General features: G+C 45.0%; 1 protein-coding gene across 1 annotated transcript in view; it reads left to right on the forward strand.

The window, feature by feature from the left end:
* LOC144504032 (coiled-coil domain-containing protein 148-like) overlaps positions 1-15,185 on the forward strand; it is a 103,511-nt gene that overhangs the window by 56,209 nt on the left and 32,117 nt on the right. Inside the window, exon 6 of the mRNA XM_078229190.1 lies at positions 10,898-11,061. Within this exon, the coding sequence (XP_078085316.1) occupies positions 10,898-11,061 (164 nt within the window). The remainder of the gene's footprint in view (positions 1-10,897; positions 11,062-15,185) is intronic.

Here is a 15,185-nt window from a genome sequence, read left to right on the forward strand (position 1 = left end):
AGCACTGGTTGAAGTCCCAAGAAAAATGGCAGAAGACCAGTAGTATTCCCAAACTTTGAGTGCCCATTCCCTTTCTTGGGTGCATTTTTTGAAACATTAAATTAAGTTTATCCCCTGATGGCTCAGCAAGTTTATGTATTGATAGCTGAGCTAAACCCGTAACCTCTACTACCTCAAAGGCCAAAGGCAGCAGATACATGGGAACAGCACCACCTGCAAGTTCTGTACCGAGCCTGACTTGGAACTATACTGCCATTCTTTCACTGTTACTGGGTCAAAATCCTGGAACTTCCTTACTAACAGCACCATGGATGTATCCACACCACATGGCCTGAAGCGATTCACGAAGACAGCTCACCACCACCTTCTCAAAGACAATTAGAGATGGGCAATAAATACTGGTCTAGCCAGCGATACCCACATCCCATGAACAAATTATTAAAACACCCCAGGGTTGCCGTCTAATGCTTGCATCCCTTCAGTTGATCCTGGCCATGATAAAGTAAAGGTCCATTTGTCCTAATTACTCCTGAGATAAGTTTGTGATTTGTTGGCTCAGTCCAGAAAAATGATTGTAAGGGCTTTTGGATTTTTGCACAGATTTGGTTCAATATTGTTCTTCAAGGAGTGGAACCTGCCACCTCCCCTGGTCTGGCTTCCATGTGATGCCAGTCAATCAAGTTATGATATCTTAATGTAAGCAATTATTACTGTCCTACAGCTATACCCACACTCAAGAGAAAATAACAACATTGTGTGTATGCAAAGGTCTGATGAAAACTAGATGAGCCTTGGTTGAAGTGAAATATTAAGTCAATACTGTCAAACCTCAGTTATGAAAAATGACCACTTGGATGAAGCACTAAAAGGCAACTAGTAACCATGGGCTCTTTCTCTAACAAAGAGACAGGAGAGGAGCAGAAAGGGAAGAAAAGCAGCAACTTCTTAATGTGATTTTCTCTTCACCTCATTTTTGCAGTTGTCGCTCTTACATCTTCAAAATAGAAATATGGTGAGATAAATTAAGTGGTATTAACATTGCAGTTACAATTCTGAAGTCAGTGCTCTTGTCAATGAAGGGCCTATTCCACTAAAAGAATGATAAAAGACCCAAAGGTTATTGCGTAGAAGGCACAGATATTACATGGAGCAAGGAAAAAGTTTGAAGAACTCATATTGTTACCACTCAGGACAGCTAAAGAATTTTTGCTATTCTGGACCTTGGATTGTGCAATAATTGGGAAGATATCCACAGAATAGGTACCTAAGCATCCAATAAGGCAGGTGGGATGCACCCACTCATTGTGCGCTGGAAATATATCATCTAGCATTTTAGTTTACATTGCTCCCTAGGTGCCCAGGCTGCACAATTTAAAACAATGAACTGAATATTCAATTTAAGGTTCCAAACTTGGAGGACTCCCCTGGAATTGGTCAGCATCAGTGCTGGACATGCCGGTTTCCACAAGGCAGACATAGGCCTGGACCCAAAAAGATCCAACCTTATGTGAAGTAAGGCACAGATCCTACATGGTGTATTCCAAGGGTGACCCTCCCAAGAAATGAAACCTTACCTGATTAAGAATGGTGAATTAGTGTTGAGGTCACATTCATTCTTTGAGGATCCCGAGTAATTGTTCCGCCACCAGCATGACATCCAATATTAGCAGAACTACACATTGGCCACCCTGGGGTATCAAAAATGAAAATGCTGGCCAGGAGTTACGTCTGGTGGCCCTGTCTTGACTCAGACATCACAGACTTGGTGAAGCGATGTGGCCTGTGCCAGGGAAATCAAAAACTTCCTCCCTCAGCCTCCCTGCACCCAGGGTAGTGGCCTGGCATGCCATGGCTGTGTACATGTGGACTTTGCGGATTCCATGTTTTTAACCATGGTAGATGCACGCTCCAAATAGTTGGAGGTGCACCGCGTGGGTTCCACGACTACTCAGGCTATGATTGCAAGATTACGAAAAAGCTTTAGTATACATGTGTGCTGGAATTCTACCGCCCTGCCTGCCCTGGAATTAGAGCAGGCAAGAGGCGGACCATGGAAATGTCCGTTGACCTCAACGGGATTTTCCCGGGTCGAGCGAGGCTGTAAAATCCCACCCGTTATACCGGAAGTCTTGGTTTCCAATAATGGCATGGTCTTTACTAGTGGTGATTTCCAGAATATTGGTATTTGGCACATCTGACCAGCGCCTTATCACTTATCGTCAAATGGGCTGGCAAAACAGGCAGCTCAAATCTTCAGAAATTGTATTAAGAAAAAACTAGCAGCATCCGTGGAGACCAAACTGGCACAATTTTTGTTTGATTGTAGGACCACACCGCAAATAACAACAGGTGTTGCACCATCAGAGCTGTTAATCGGACAACGGCTTCATACCAGGTTAAGACTATTATCCCCAAACTTGGTGGTAGGATGGAGTCCCAACAAGAAAACTAAAAAAGATCTGGTTCACATAAAAAACTTTGAGGATGGTCCCAGTTGGGTTCCTGGGATCATATGGAGAAAATGGGGCCAGTATCATACAAGGTCAAAGTCCAGGGTTAAACCTTAAAGAAAGAGGGAGCATTGCAGGGTTTAAGTTTAAGTTTATTTATTAGTATCACAAGTAGGCTTACATTAACACTGCAATAAAGTTACTGTGAAAATCCCCTAGTCGCCACACTTTGGCGTCTGTTTGGGTACACTGAGGGAGAATTTATCATGGCAAATGCACCTAAACAGCACGTCTTTCGGACTGTGGGAGGAAACCCACGCAGACACGGGGAGAACGTGCAAACTCCGCATAGACAATGACCCAAGCCAGGAATCAAACCTGGGTCCCTGGCGTTGTGAGGCAGCAGTGCTAGTCACTGTGCCACCATGCCGCTGCCCACTTCTTCAGCCCCCATCTCCGAAGCCATACCTTCACCATCGGGAGGGGCTAATGCGGAGTCAGTTCTGAGCTGACGGCTGACACTGGAAGTAGCCATCTGCTTCCAGACTGAAGAAGTGGGCCTCTGGGCTGAAATAGAACCTGAGGGGGAGCCCACTTTGGTAACCCTGTGACACCCTCCTCTGGAAATGAAGATCCTTTGTTTGGTTCATGCCATTTGACCCAGCCCCACCTTTGATGGACCTCAGACCAGCTGCTAAGTGGTAAAAAGGATCTTCTCACAATGGGGGTGCTGGGGGAAACACAGATCTAAGGGGGGAGGGATGTGATGGCCGTGAAGACACAGGGATAGATCTCCCCATGTGTTTTGTAGAATATGGGTTTCCTTGTTGAGCAAGCGGAGGCTCGCCCACTGAAAAGAGGACAGCAGAGGCTTAGAAACCTGCTGCTCGACCTGGACTGGCTTTGTAGGACTCGAGGTGTAGACTGTCTAGCTGTAAGCTGCAGGTGTGGCCCTTCTCTTTGGTGCACAATAAAGGGCCTTTGATGACGGGAAACTGGCGTCTGGTTGAATTACTACAACACCCTAGCTGTCAGTGCTCTGAAAGAGCAGCTACTCACAGAGCACTTCAAGTGAAGCATTCCTCTCACCCTTAATACACCAACTGACCCTCAATTTTTACAACCACCACCATTCATTTCCTTCATTCAGTACAGCCGTATGAATCTTGCCCTCACTTCATTACAAATAGAACCACCAACACCAAATCTATAACAGGCAAAAACCATCTAATAACTCAATTCATTCTGTATTAATCATTTATGGGGACTAATTAAGTATCAGCCTTGTTACACCCCCGTTGTGCTTGTGGACTTGTCCTTGTGTTCCTCTAGGATACATTCTCAGTGGCTTCAGCTCGGCAGGTGTTATTGAGGATATTTCAGATGGCTGTGGTGGGCAAGATCAAGGAACTGTGTGCAGTGAGGGTCCAGCTGGAAATTGTGGTATCGTAACATGTCCCTGCTGGTTCTGTGGCGTATAAAATGCAACCGACAGAATGGCTGGCACTGAAATATAGACCATAGAATCCCTACAGTGCAGAAAGAGGCCATTCGGCGCATAAAGTCTGCACTGACTCTCCGAAAGAGCATCCCACCCAGGCCCATCCCTCCACCCTATCTTCGTAACTCCACGCATTTACTATGGCTAATCCACCTCACCTACACATCTTTGGACATTAAGGCTCAATTTAGCATGGCCAATCCTCCTAACCTGCATATCTTTGGACTGAGAGGAAACTGGAGCACCCGGAGGAAACCCACACAGACATGGGGAGAATGTGCAAACTCTACATAGACAATCACCCAAGACCAGAATCAAACCTGGGCCCCTGGCATTGTTGAGGCAGCAGTGCTAACCACTCTGCCACTGTGCCGCCCCACTACTGTGCCACCATGCAGCCCAATGGAGCCAGAGACATGCTGCTGAGATTGCACCTCATCACTTACAGTTCTGTGTGAGACCAATATGCAGGAGCAATGTGGCGCTCTGAAAGACCCTGTCAACACTGGCAGCCATCTGAGTTTTCATGGCAGCAGTATGACCTGCTGTAGAGCCTTGGCAACTCCACTTTGGGAAGTGGCCTCTGCTGGGGCAGTTGGAGGGCATTGAGGGCATTGATTCATATTATTGCTCACCCTGGGAAACTTCCCTGTTAGCAGAGAGGATGAGGGAGCAGTCCCAATGGGACTTCCTCCTATTTTCTGTACCTTCCTCTCCTCCAAGCTCTTCAGCTGGGGGCCAGGAAAATGCAGTCAAATATTTCCTTATGTGTCTTGATATCATATTTGGTTTCAACTTGAGATGTTTTGTTGCATTAAAGGTGCTATAAATGTTATTGTTGTTGCTCTTGCCATTGAACCTTTTCCTGCATTGTGGCAATGTCCTGACAATCACTATCTCTGTCACCTTTTCTCATTGGCAGCATGGGAGTTGCCTTGATGACTTTTTGTCCCCTGGGCAGAAGAGGATCTCTTTCCTCTATTCATCACAGGCACCAGGACCTCCATAGTGGCAGCACAGAATCTAGTTGCTCTGCCAATGCTTCTTCCAACCATCTGATTGTTCTGAAATGTTATTTCTTGCCTGAAGTCAGAGCTTCCCTTCTTTTTTAGAGGTGCTGGCTGCCTTTAAATGGCAGCAATCAAGTTGGATTTCGAGACCTGTAAATAGGCCTGCAGCCAAAGATTGGATTGGATCTCACTGGCTGCATGCCTGCCACATTATACTGAGGATCCAGCAACAATTTTAGGTGTTTGGAGCAAAACAAACAGGAACATAAATTACAAACCTCACTCACTGCTTGCCCATTTTTGGGCACAATTGAATTTCTAGGCCCATGTTTGGGAATTATTTTGTGGTAATTGTATTCCCTCTTCAAAATGCTGGATTTCCAATCAATCTGTTGCCTTTGTGTACCTTGCCAAAGTGATGGAAAATAACTTTTTGTTGGGAGTATTAACATCTTATTTGCCTGTGGGAATATCCAACCAAGCCTGATTTTGGCATCTCCAAATACCGCATACTTATAATTCCAGCAAAATTCACTTGTTAGGGATCTGAAGTGGAAATCTGAGCTAAATTGGACAGCCAGAATCCAGGACATTGAGCCTGTTGTAATGACCTCGGCTCAATCCCCAGACCATTCTGAATGAGAGAGAATCTAAACTACCACAGATTAGGAACTGAATCTTGGACCTTTCTAGTCTATGTTACTGAGCCTTTTCAAGTTTCAACCTTTGTAGCTGAGATCTTGTGAAACATTTGGATGAAATGTTCACACTGCAAGTGTATCCAAACTTTGCAGAAAAACAATTTGTTTTGCTTTGTTCTAAATCAGCAGATCTCAATTGGAATGATTCCAGGGACACGGGGAGGGTGATCTTACCAGTGCGCCCTGCCAGCCGATGGGCAGGGCGAGCTGTTAAGATCATATGAGAGCCGAGAACTCAGGTTCACACCTGAGTTCTGGCCTCTCGGAATCTTACTGGCACCCGATATCCGGTGCGATCAGCCTCGTGCTCATTTCCGATGCAAGGCGGAATAATTTATTTACATAATATTCAAATGTGTTTTACATTTATTTAATGAGCCCAGGATGGAATTGTCCTGGCTCATTTGCTTGTGTGACCCTTGCCGGGAGATGTTCTCTCTGGTGAGAATTACAGCTGGCCCCCAGCAACGGGAAGCAGTCATGATGGCCTTGCCGGTAGAACTGGAGGCAATTGAGGCTCCCTGGGGAGGTCGGGGGCAAGGGGCAATGTACCTTGGGCAGTGTCAGCCTGGCATCCTGGCAGTGTCCACAGGGCACCCTGGCAGTGCCCACCAGGCACTCTTGCATTGCCCACCGGGCAGTGCTAAGGGATGGGGCCAGAGGGGGCAGGGCTTTACCATGGGCAACCGGTTGGTGATGGGGTGCGGGCCGCTGCAAAGTCTACATTAGGGATCAGTGATGGGGAGGAAGAGGGGTGACCGGGCCTGGCCACGGGGGGACGGGTTGGGCCGGACGCCGATCATTGGGGGGAGGGGTGGGTCGGGCAGCTGACTGCGGGTGGTGGGGGGGCGGGCAGCCAATCACGGGGGACCGTGCAGCCAATCACGGGGGTGGGTAGAGGGAGGGGTTGATCGCTCCAGGCGGGTGGGGGGGTCATGATAGGCTGCAGGTCTCCACGGTAGTTGGGGGGTGGGGGGGGGGGTGGTGCTTTGTTTAGGCTGGGAGGCAAGCTGAAAACAGCAGAGGCTGAATTGCTGCGAGAGACCCACGCATGCGCAATGGCGCCCTCTGCTGTTCTCAGCCAGCATTCAAGTGACTTAAGCCCTACCCCCTCCCCCTACAGGCAAGGAACCGTTTGCGCTGTTTTTTCATGCATTGCGTGCAAAAGATAGCAGATTTGAACTCGCCTAAAAAACGGATCTGACACTCTTCCATTTTCACGCCCATCCTGGACTTAGAATTTTTTTGGTAAGATCGCCCCCTACATTTCCAAGAGAGGAGAAGTTGAGAGGAAGTGTGGAACATTTGAAAGGATAATTACAAATTATTTTGTAAGGAAATGTACTTTGTTTTCCTTTATGCAGTCACAGGATGTGGGTATCACTGCCAAGCCCTGCATTTATTGTCCATCCCGAATTGCCCTTGAAATTGTGTGGCTTGTTAAGCCATTTCAGAAGGCTGTTAAATGTCAATCACATTGCTGTGTGCCTGGAGTCACACGTAGGCCAGACCAAGTAACGATAGTAGATTGTGCATAGTGGAGTTCCCCAGGGGTCAGTATTAGGCTTTCTTGATCTATATTAATGATCTAGAGTTGGGTCTGCAGGATAGAATTTTAAAATTTGTAAATGACACAAAACTTGGAATATTGTGAGGACAGAGGCAGGTTAGTGGACTGGGCAGACACACGGTAGATGAAATTTAATGCAAGAAGTGTGAAATGTTAAATTTTGGGAGTGCCGTGTTGAGAAGACATGAAGAAGTAAATTCTTTAAAAATTTGTTTCTCTTTCATATTCTCTTAGAATCATAGAATGCAAAAGATGCCCTTTGACCTGTCGAGTCTGCACTGACATAGAAACCCTACAGTGCAGAAGGAGGCCATTCGGCCCATCAAGTCTGCACCGACCACCCAGGCCCTACCCCCACATATTTTACCCACTAATCCCTCTAACCTACGCATCCCAGGACTCGAAGGGACAATTTTTAACCTGGCCAATCAACCTAACCCGCACATCTTTGGACTGTGGGAGGAAACCGGAGCACCCGGAGGAAACCCACGCAGACACGAGGAGAATGTGCAAACTCCACACAGACAGTGACCCGAGCCGGGAATCGAACCCGGGACCCTGGAGCTGTGAAGCAGCAGTGCTAACCACTGTGCTACCGTGCCGCCCCGACCTGACACATGAGAAACACCTGAACTTGTTTAAGTTCTTTCTTTTTAAAAAAATGGACAAGTGCTGGGCTGAGAAAATGGCCTCAGCTGGTCACATGTTGGTAGTGCTGGAAGATTCTAATTCATTTCACTGGACAAAGGCTAATTTATTAACCTCCTGGAATGTGACTTCTATTGTATGAATATTCCAGCCAAGCCAACACAAAGGACTAGTAGACGAGATGTTTGTACCAGCCAACTCTGGACAAAGGCACAGCTATTGGGTCCCCTCATCTCCAACGTTGTGTTAATGGTTACCCACTCAGAATACAATTTATTCTAATGAAGGTTCTTAAAGTACATTGTTAGCTGAATGGCTCGACCGGAAACCACCCTGTCACATGATCGAGACTTGAGCTTTTTGAATTACTTTAACTATACAGCTTTGAATTCTATCTTCAGTTGTGGTTTAACCACAAAAGAGAAAACCGGACTGCAGGCTAGCAGTCTACCTTTGACCTCCATCTCTCTCAATGTCGGGTCCCCTGAAAGAGTCTGTATTTCACTTACAGAGTGAACTAATTCCCAAAATACAAGAATACTTTGCTGCATCTTCAACCCGCAACTGAGTTGTCAGGACCAAGACCAGGAATTCTGCCAGACAAGACCACCCAGAAAAAACCATCATTGGACATTTACTTACTGGACTCTTTTCATGTGAATTAATGCCAATAACTAATGATTTTTTTAAAGGAACTTGTACTTGTAATTTGTAAATTCTTTCCCCTTCTTTCTCTGCCTTTTTACCTTGTGTGCTTGTGAGTGTGAATGTGAATTGCGATCCATCTCTTGGGTTTTGAATGTGTTAATAAACCCTAGTTTCGTTTCATCTTAAATAATTTTCTGTGGGGTTATTTTTAACATTGGACCTCATAAATTGGAGTTTGGGAAACACACTGCGGCCCATTTCAACAAGGGAGAGGATACTGAGGGAAACAAATTAAATTAGAAATTAAGACTATCACTCTCACGGACAGAAGAATGGAACTATAATAATAATTCAATCCAACTCACCCAGATGTCTGTAAGAGGAGGAAGAATGAGGAAGGCAATCAAAATATAGAATACAATTCTAAAGTAGTGGAGGAGCTGAAGGACCTGGGAATATTTGTGCACAAATCATTGAAGTGGCAGGGCAGGTTGACAAAGACATAGGATCTTGGGTGCTTTATAAATAGAGTATAAAATGAGTACATTGAGTACAAAATCAAGCAAGTTATGGTAAACTATTATAAAAAACTGATTCAGATTCAACTGGAGTATTATGTACAAATCTGGAAAACACACTTCAGGAAGTATGTGAAGTTGTGGGAAAGATTTAAAGAATTATTCTGGGGATAAGTGATTTCGGCTACATGGATAGATTGGTAAAACTGGGGCTGATAGAGATGTTCAAAATCATGAGGGGTCTGGACAGAGTAGACAGAGAAATTCCCATTGGTGGAATGGTTGAGAATCAGTGGGCATCAATTTAGGGTGCAAAGGAACCAATGTCATGAGGATTTTTTAAAAATGTAACGTGTTTAGGATTGGCAATGTATTGCCTAAGATTGTGATGGAAACAGAGTCACTTGTGACTTAAAGAGAATTGGATACTTATCTGAAGAGAAAGGATCGGGAGGGCTCTGGTAGAGCAGAGGACTGGGACTAGCTGAGTAGTTCATGGAGAGGCTGCATGGACATGATGGACTGATTAGCCCCTTTCTGTGCTATTACTTTTCTATGGGTGGTTTTTAATGTCCTATCCGATGGCAAGTTTGGAAACAGGGAGAAATTTTAATTGGGAGGGATGGTGGACAGTTATGGACCTTGTCTCCTTCCTGCCTCCACCCGATTAAGTCTGAGGCAAGAATGCCCAGGAATGGCTTTTCCACACTGCCACCAGTTGAACCCCTTAAGGGAGAACTAATGCAGTGCCACCTGGGGAATAAGACATGCAGAGCTATGTGAGTTGATATTCATTGCTCCCCTCATTTTGCATACAAATGCTTGGCCAAAAAACAAAACAAGTCTATCCAGATGGGCACTGGAGAGAATTCAGCAGACAAGTTCTGAAGAAAAAGTATACATGATACAACAGGTTGGTTCAGTCATGTCCATCGGCAACAAATAGTTTGTGACTGTTACAATAAGGACCGCAGAGGGAAAGTATCAAGCAAACAAGTGGTGTCTAATAGACACACGTGCATCATGCAACATAACGACCTTCCCAGATCTGCGTAAAGTGGTTCAACATGGTGATGAAAAAATGAAGCCCTCAGAGTAAGATTAGGACCCTATGATGGCGCAGTACTCATACTAAAAGGACAGATTAGTCTGACAGTCCAATGCAGTGGCAAGAAGAAAGATCTCAAGTTCCAGATAGCAGATGGGACGCAACAACCACTCATCCCAGTTGGAGCAAATCCAATGCTTAGGCTGATAATCCTGAATGTGCCAACAAAGAAAGGGCAGAAGAAAACCCCATAAAGAGGGAAAAAAAGACTGCAGAGGGAGACAGACTCCAGCGAGAAGGAGACGATATTCAAGTAAACTACAAGATGGTTGCTGACCATTTACGTGCAATGAAATGCAAAAGCCAAAGGTAACTTCTGAAGGTAAGTTCTACAGAAAAAATGTTCATATCAGAGCTGAACTGGAAGAGTTGAAGGGCAAGATTTCAGCTGAGTCTACATCTTTGGAAACACACGCTAAACTGAAGTCTCCAATGAACGAAGCTATGCAAGACCTGACCAAACAAATTTCAATAATACCCACTTTCCATGAAACAATAAAAAAAGGTCTGAAAACTGCAGATCAGAACATCGTATGTTTCTTAGTTTTAATCATAATTAAATAGCTTCTTGTATACACAATTTGTTGATGTCTTCATATGAGTGTGGTACAATATAACTTGAGGAATTTAAAACAAAATAACTTATGTATTTTATTTACTTTTCAGTTGTAAACTGCAATTGTTTGAACTCGTATCTTTTTATAAATAATCAATATCCTTTGGGAATTTCTCTCTAACTTAAGGTGCAATGTTGCAGGAAGACCAGGAAGCTTTTAGATTAGCTACAGTAGAGCCAATCTTGCAATTGAAAAACGACTTGAAACAAAGACTGATTGAAATGCAGCATTGCCCCTTGCAGCAACTCAACCAGGGGGATGAATTTAATTCTATCCAGATACTGCAGCAGGTATGACATTCCTTAATTTAACCTGTTCTATTTTAAGCTTCATGTCATTTGCAGTTTATTAACAAATCATTGAACAATTTTCACCTACAAAATCACAAAGGGATGTAGACAGAATAAGTGAGTGGGCAAAATTATAGCAGACAGAATTCAAGCAAGTATGATGTCACTCATTTTGGAACTGAAAAATACAAAAATAGTTTGTTAGTGGTGGGAAACTAGGAGCAATGGGACAAAGAGATTTAAGTGCCTGTGCACACAAATCAGGTGGTACAAAATATAATCAAAAAAGCAAATGGAATGTTGACCTTCATCTCGAGGGGATTGAAATTCACAGTAAGGAAGTGGTGCTTCAGTTATACAAAACCTTGTTCAGATTCCATCTGGAGTGCTGTGTTCAGTTTTGGGAAAGATATTTTGGCCAAGGAGGGATAACAGTCTAGATTCACCGAAATGATGTCACGTGATAGCGAGTTGAGGAACAGGGAGAGAGTGCAGTTAAACATGTGGTTGCAGGGATGGTGTAGGAGGAAGAGTTTCAGATACGTGGATAATTGGAACACATTCTGGGGAAGGTGGGACCTGTACAAACAGGACGGGGTGCACCTGAACCAGAGGGGCACCAATATCCTGGGAGGGAAATTTGATACGGCTCTTCAGGGGGGTTTAAACTAATTTGTCAGGGGAGTGGGAAAAGGAGTTGTAGTCCGGAAGTCAGTGTTGAGGGTGGTGAGGTATTGGAGAAGGTACCAGGGTCAAGGGTGGGTACCGGTAGACAGGAAGGTGGGTTGAAGTGTGTCTACTTCAATGCAAGGAGCATCCGGAACAAGGTAGATGAACTTGGGGCGTGGATTGGTACTTGGGACTACGATGTTGTGGCCATTACGGAGACGTAGGTAGAACAAGGACAGGAATGGTTGTTGGACGTTCCGGGGTATAGATGTTTCAGTAAGTGTAGGGAAGCTGGTAAAAGAGGTGGAGGAGTAACATTGTTAATCAAGGATAGTTTAACGGCTGCGGAAAGGCACTTCGAGGGGGATCTGCACACTGAGGTAATATGGGCTGAGGTTAGAAATAGGAAAGGAGCGGTCACGTTGTTAGGAGTTTACTATAGGCCCCCAAATAGTAATAGAGATGTGGAGGAAAAAATTGCTAAGCAGATTATGGATATGTGTTGGGGTCACAGGGTAGTTGTCATGGGAGACTTTAACTTTCCAAATATTGATTGGAACCTTTGTAGGTCAAATAGTTCGGATGGGGCAGTTTTTGTGCAGTGTGTGCAGGAGGGTTTCCTGACACAATATGTGGATAGGCCGACAAGAGGTGAGGCCACATTGGATTTGGTACTGGGAAATGAACCGGGCCAAGTGTTAGATTTGGTTGTGGGAGAGCACTTTGGAGATAGTGACCACAATTCGGTGTCTTTTGTTATTGCAATGGAGAGGGATAGGGCCGTACGGCAGGGCAAGGTTTACAATTGGGGGAGAGGTAATTATGATGCGATTAGGCAAGAATTAGGGGGCATAAGTTGGGAACAGAAACTGTCAGGGAAAGGCACTAATGAAAAGTGGAACTTTTTTAAGGAACAAATACTGGGTGTCCTTAATAGGTATGTCCCTGTCAGGCAGGGTGGAAATGGCCGAGTGAGGGAACCATGGTTCACGAAAGAGGTGGAATGTCTTGTGACAAGGAAGAGGGAAGCTTATGTAGGGATGAGGAAACAAGGTTCAGATGGCTCGATTGAGGGTTACAAGTTAGCAAGGAATGAGCTGAAAAAGGGGCTTAGGAGAGCGAGGAGGGGACACGAGAAGTCCTTGGCGGGTCGGATCAAGGAAAACCCCAAGGCTTTTTACTCTTATGTGAGGAATAAAAGAATGACCAGGGTGAGGTTAGGGCCGGTCAAGGACAGTAGTGGGAACTTGTGTATGGAGTCAGTAGAGATAGGCGAGGTGATAATGAATACTTTTCTTCAGTGTTCACCAAGGAGAGGGGCCATGTTTTTGAGGAAGAGAAGGTGTTACAGGCTAATAGGCTGGAGGAAATAGATGTTCGGAGGGAGGATGTCCTGGCAGTTTTGAATAAACTGAAGGTCGATAAGTCCCCTGGGCCTGATGAAATATATCCTAGGATTCTTTGGGAGGCAAGGGATGAGATTGCACAGCCTTTGGCTTTGATCTTTGGGTCCTCGCTGTCCACGGGGATGGTGCCAGAGGACTGGAGAATGGCGAATGTTGTTCCTCTGTTTAAGAAAGGGAATAGAAATGACCCTGGTAATTATAGACCGGTTAGTCTTACTTCGGTGGTTGGTAAATTGATGGAAAAGCTCCTTAGGGATGGGATTTACGACCATTTAGAAAGATGCGGATTAATCCGGGATAGTCAGCACGGATTCGTGAAGGGCAAGTCGTGCCTCACAAATTTGATTGAATTTTTTGAGGAGGTAACTAAGTGTGTTGATGAAGGTAGGGCAGTTGATGTCATATACATGGATTTTAGTAAGGCGTTTGATAAGGTCCCCCATGGTCGGCTTATGATGAAAGTGAGGCAGTGTGGGATAGAGGGAAAGTTGGCCGATAGAATAGGTAACTGGCTGTCTGATCGAAGACAGAGGGTGGTGGTGGATGGAAAATTTTCGGATTGGAGGCAGGTTGCTAGCGGAATGCCACAGGGATCAGTGCTTGGTCCTCTGCTCTTTGTGAATTTTATTAATGACTTAGAGGAGGGGGCTGAAGGGTGGATCAGTAAATTTGTTGATGACACCAAGATTGGTGGAGTAGTGGATGAGGTGGAGGGCTGTTGTCGGCTGCAAAGAGACATAGATAGGATGCAAAGCTGGGCTGAAAAATGGCAAATGGAGTTTAACCCTGATAAATGTGAGGTGATTCATTTTGGTAGGACTAATTTAAATGTGGATTACAGGGTCAAAGGTAGGGTTCTGAAGACTGTGGAGGAACAGAGAGATCTTGGGGTCCATATCCACAGATCTCTGAAGGTTGCCACTCAAGTGGATAGAGCTGTGAAGAAGGCCTATAGTGTGTTAGCTTTTATTAACAGGGGGTTGGAGTTTAAGAGCCGTGGGGTTATGCTGCAACTGTACAGGACCTTGGTGAGACCACATTTGGAATATTGTGTGCAGTTCTGGTCACCTCACTATAAGAAGGGTGTGGAAGCGCTGGAAAGAGTGCAAAGGAGATTTACCAGGATGCTGCCTGGTTTGGAGGGTAGATCTTATGAGGAAAGGTTCAGGGAGCTCGGGCTGTTCTCTCTGGAGCAGAGGAGGCTGAGGGGAGACTTAATAGAGGTTTATAAAATGATGAAGGGCATAGATAGAGTGAACGTTCAAAGACTATTTCCTCGGGTGGATGGAGCTATTACAAGGGGGCATAACTATAGGGTTCGTGGTGGGAGATACAGGAAGGATATCAGAGGGAGGTTCTTTACGCAGAGAGTGGTTGGGGTGTGGAATGGACTGCCTGCAGTGATAGTGGAGTCAGACACTTTAGGAACATTTAAGCGGTTATTGGATAGGCACATGGAGCACACCAGGATGATAGGGAGTGGGATAGCTTGATCTTGGTTTCAGATAAAGCTCGGCACAACATCGTGGGCCAAAGGGCCTGTTCTGTGCTGTACTGTTCTATGTTCTATCTATGTTCTATGTTTAAGAAATTTCATTTTGTGTGGAATTCAGAACAAGAAAGCATAATCTTAAAATTAGAACTAGGCCATTACACAAACAGCCATGGGAATGTGGAGTTCACTAAAAAAGTGATGTGTCTAAGTCATTTGAAATTTTCAAAACTGAAATTGAGAGATTTTTGTATTCTAAGGATGTTTAGAAATATCGTACAAAGGCAGGTAAATGGAGTTGAAGTAGGAATCAGCCATGTTTTAATTGAATGGCCGCACTTGCCCCAAGGCCAGAAAATCCCACCCGAGGTCAACGGACCTTGGTATGATCCGCTTCCCCGGTTGCTATGATTCCCGTGGCAGGCGGGATGGGAAATTCAGATTTATATTCAAGTGCAGGTGATTGAAAGTAATCTGACTCCTTGGGTGTTGCTTATTTTAAATCTCGGAGCTTTGTAGAGATGACACCAGTTTCCATGGATGCAACAGGAATTTAT

The sequence above is a fragment of the Mustelus asterias genome, chromosome 14, assembly GCF_964213995.1.
Source record: "Mustelus asterias chromosome 14, sMusAst1.hap1.1, whole genome shotgun sequence".
In the NCBI taxonomy this organism is placed as follows: Eukaryota; Metazoa; Chordata; class Chondrichthyes; order Carcharhiniformes; family Triakidae; genus Mustelus; species Mustelus asterias.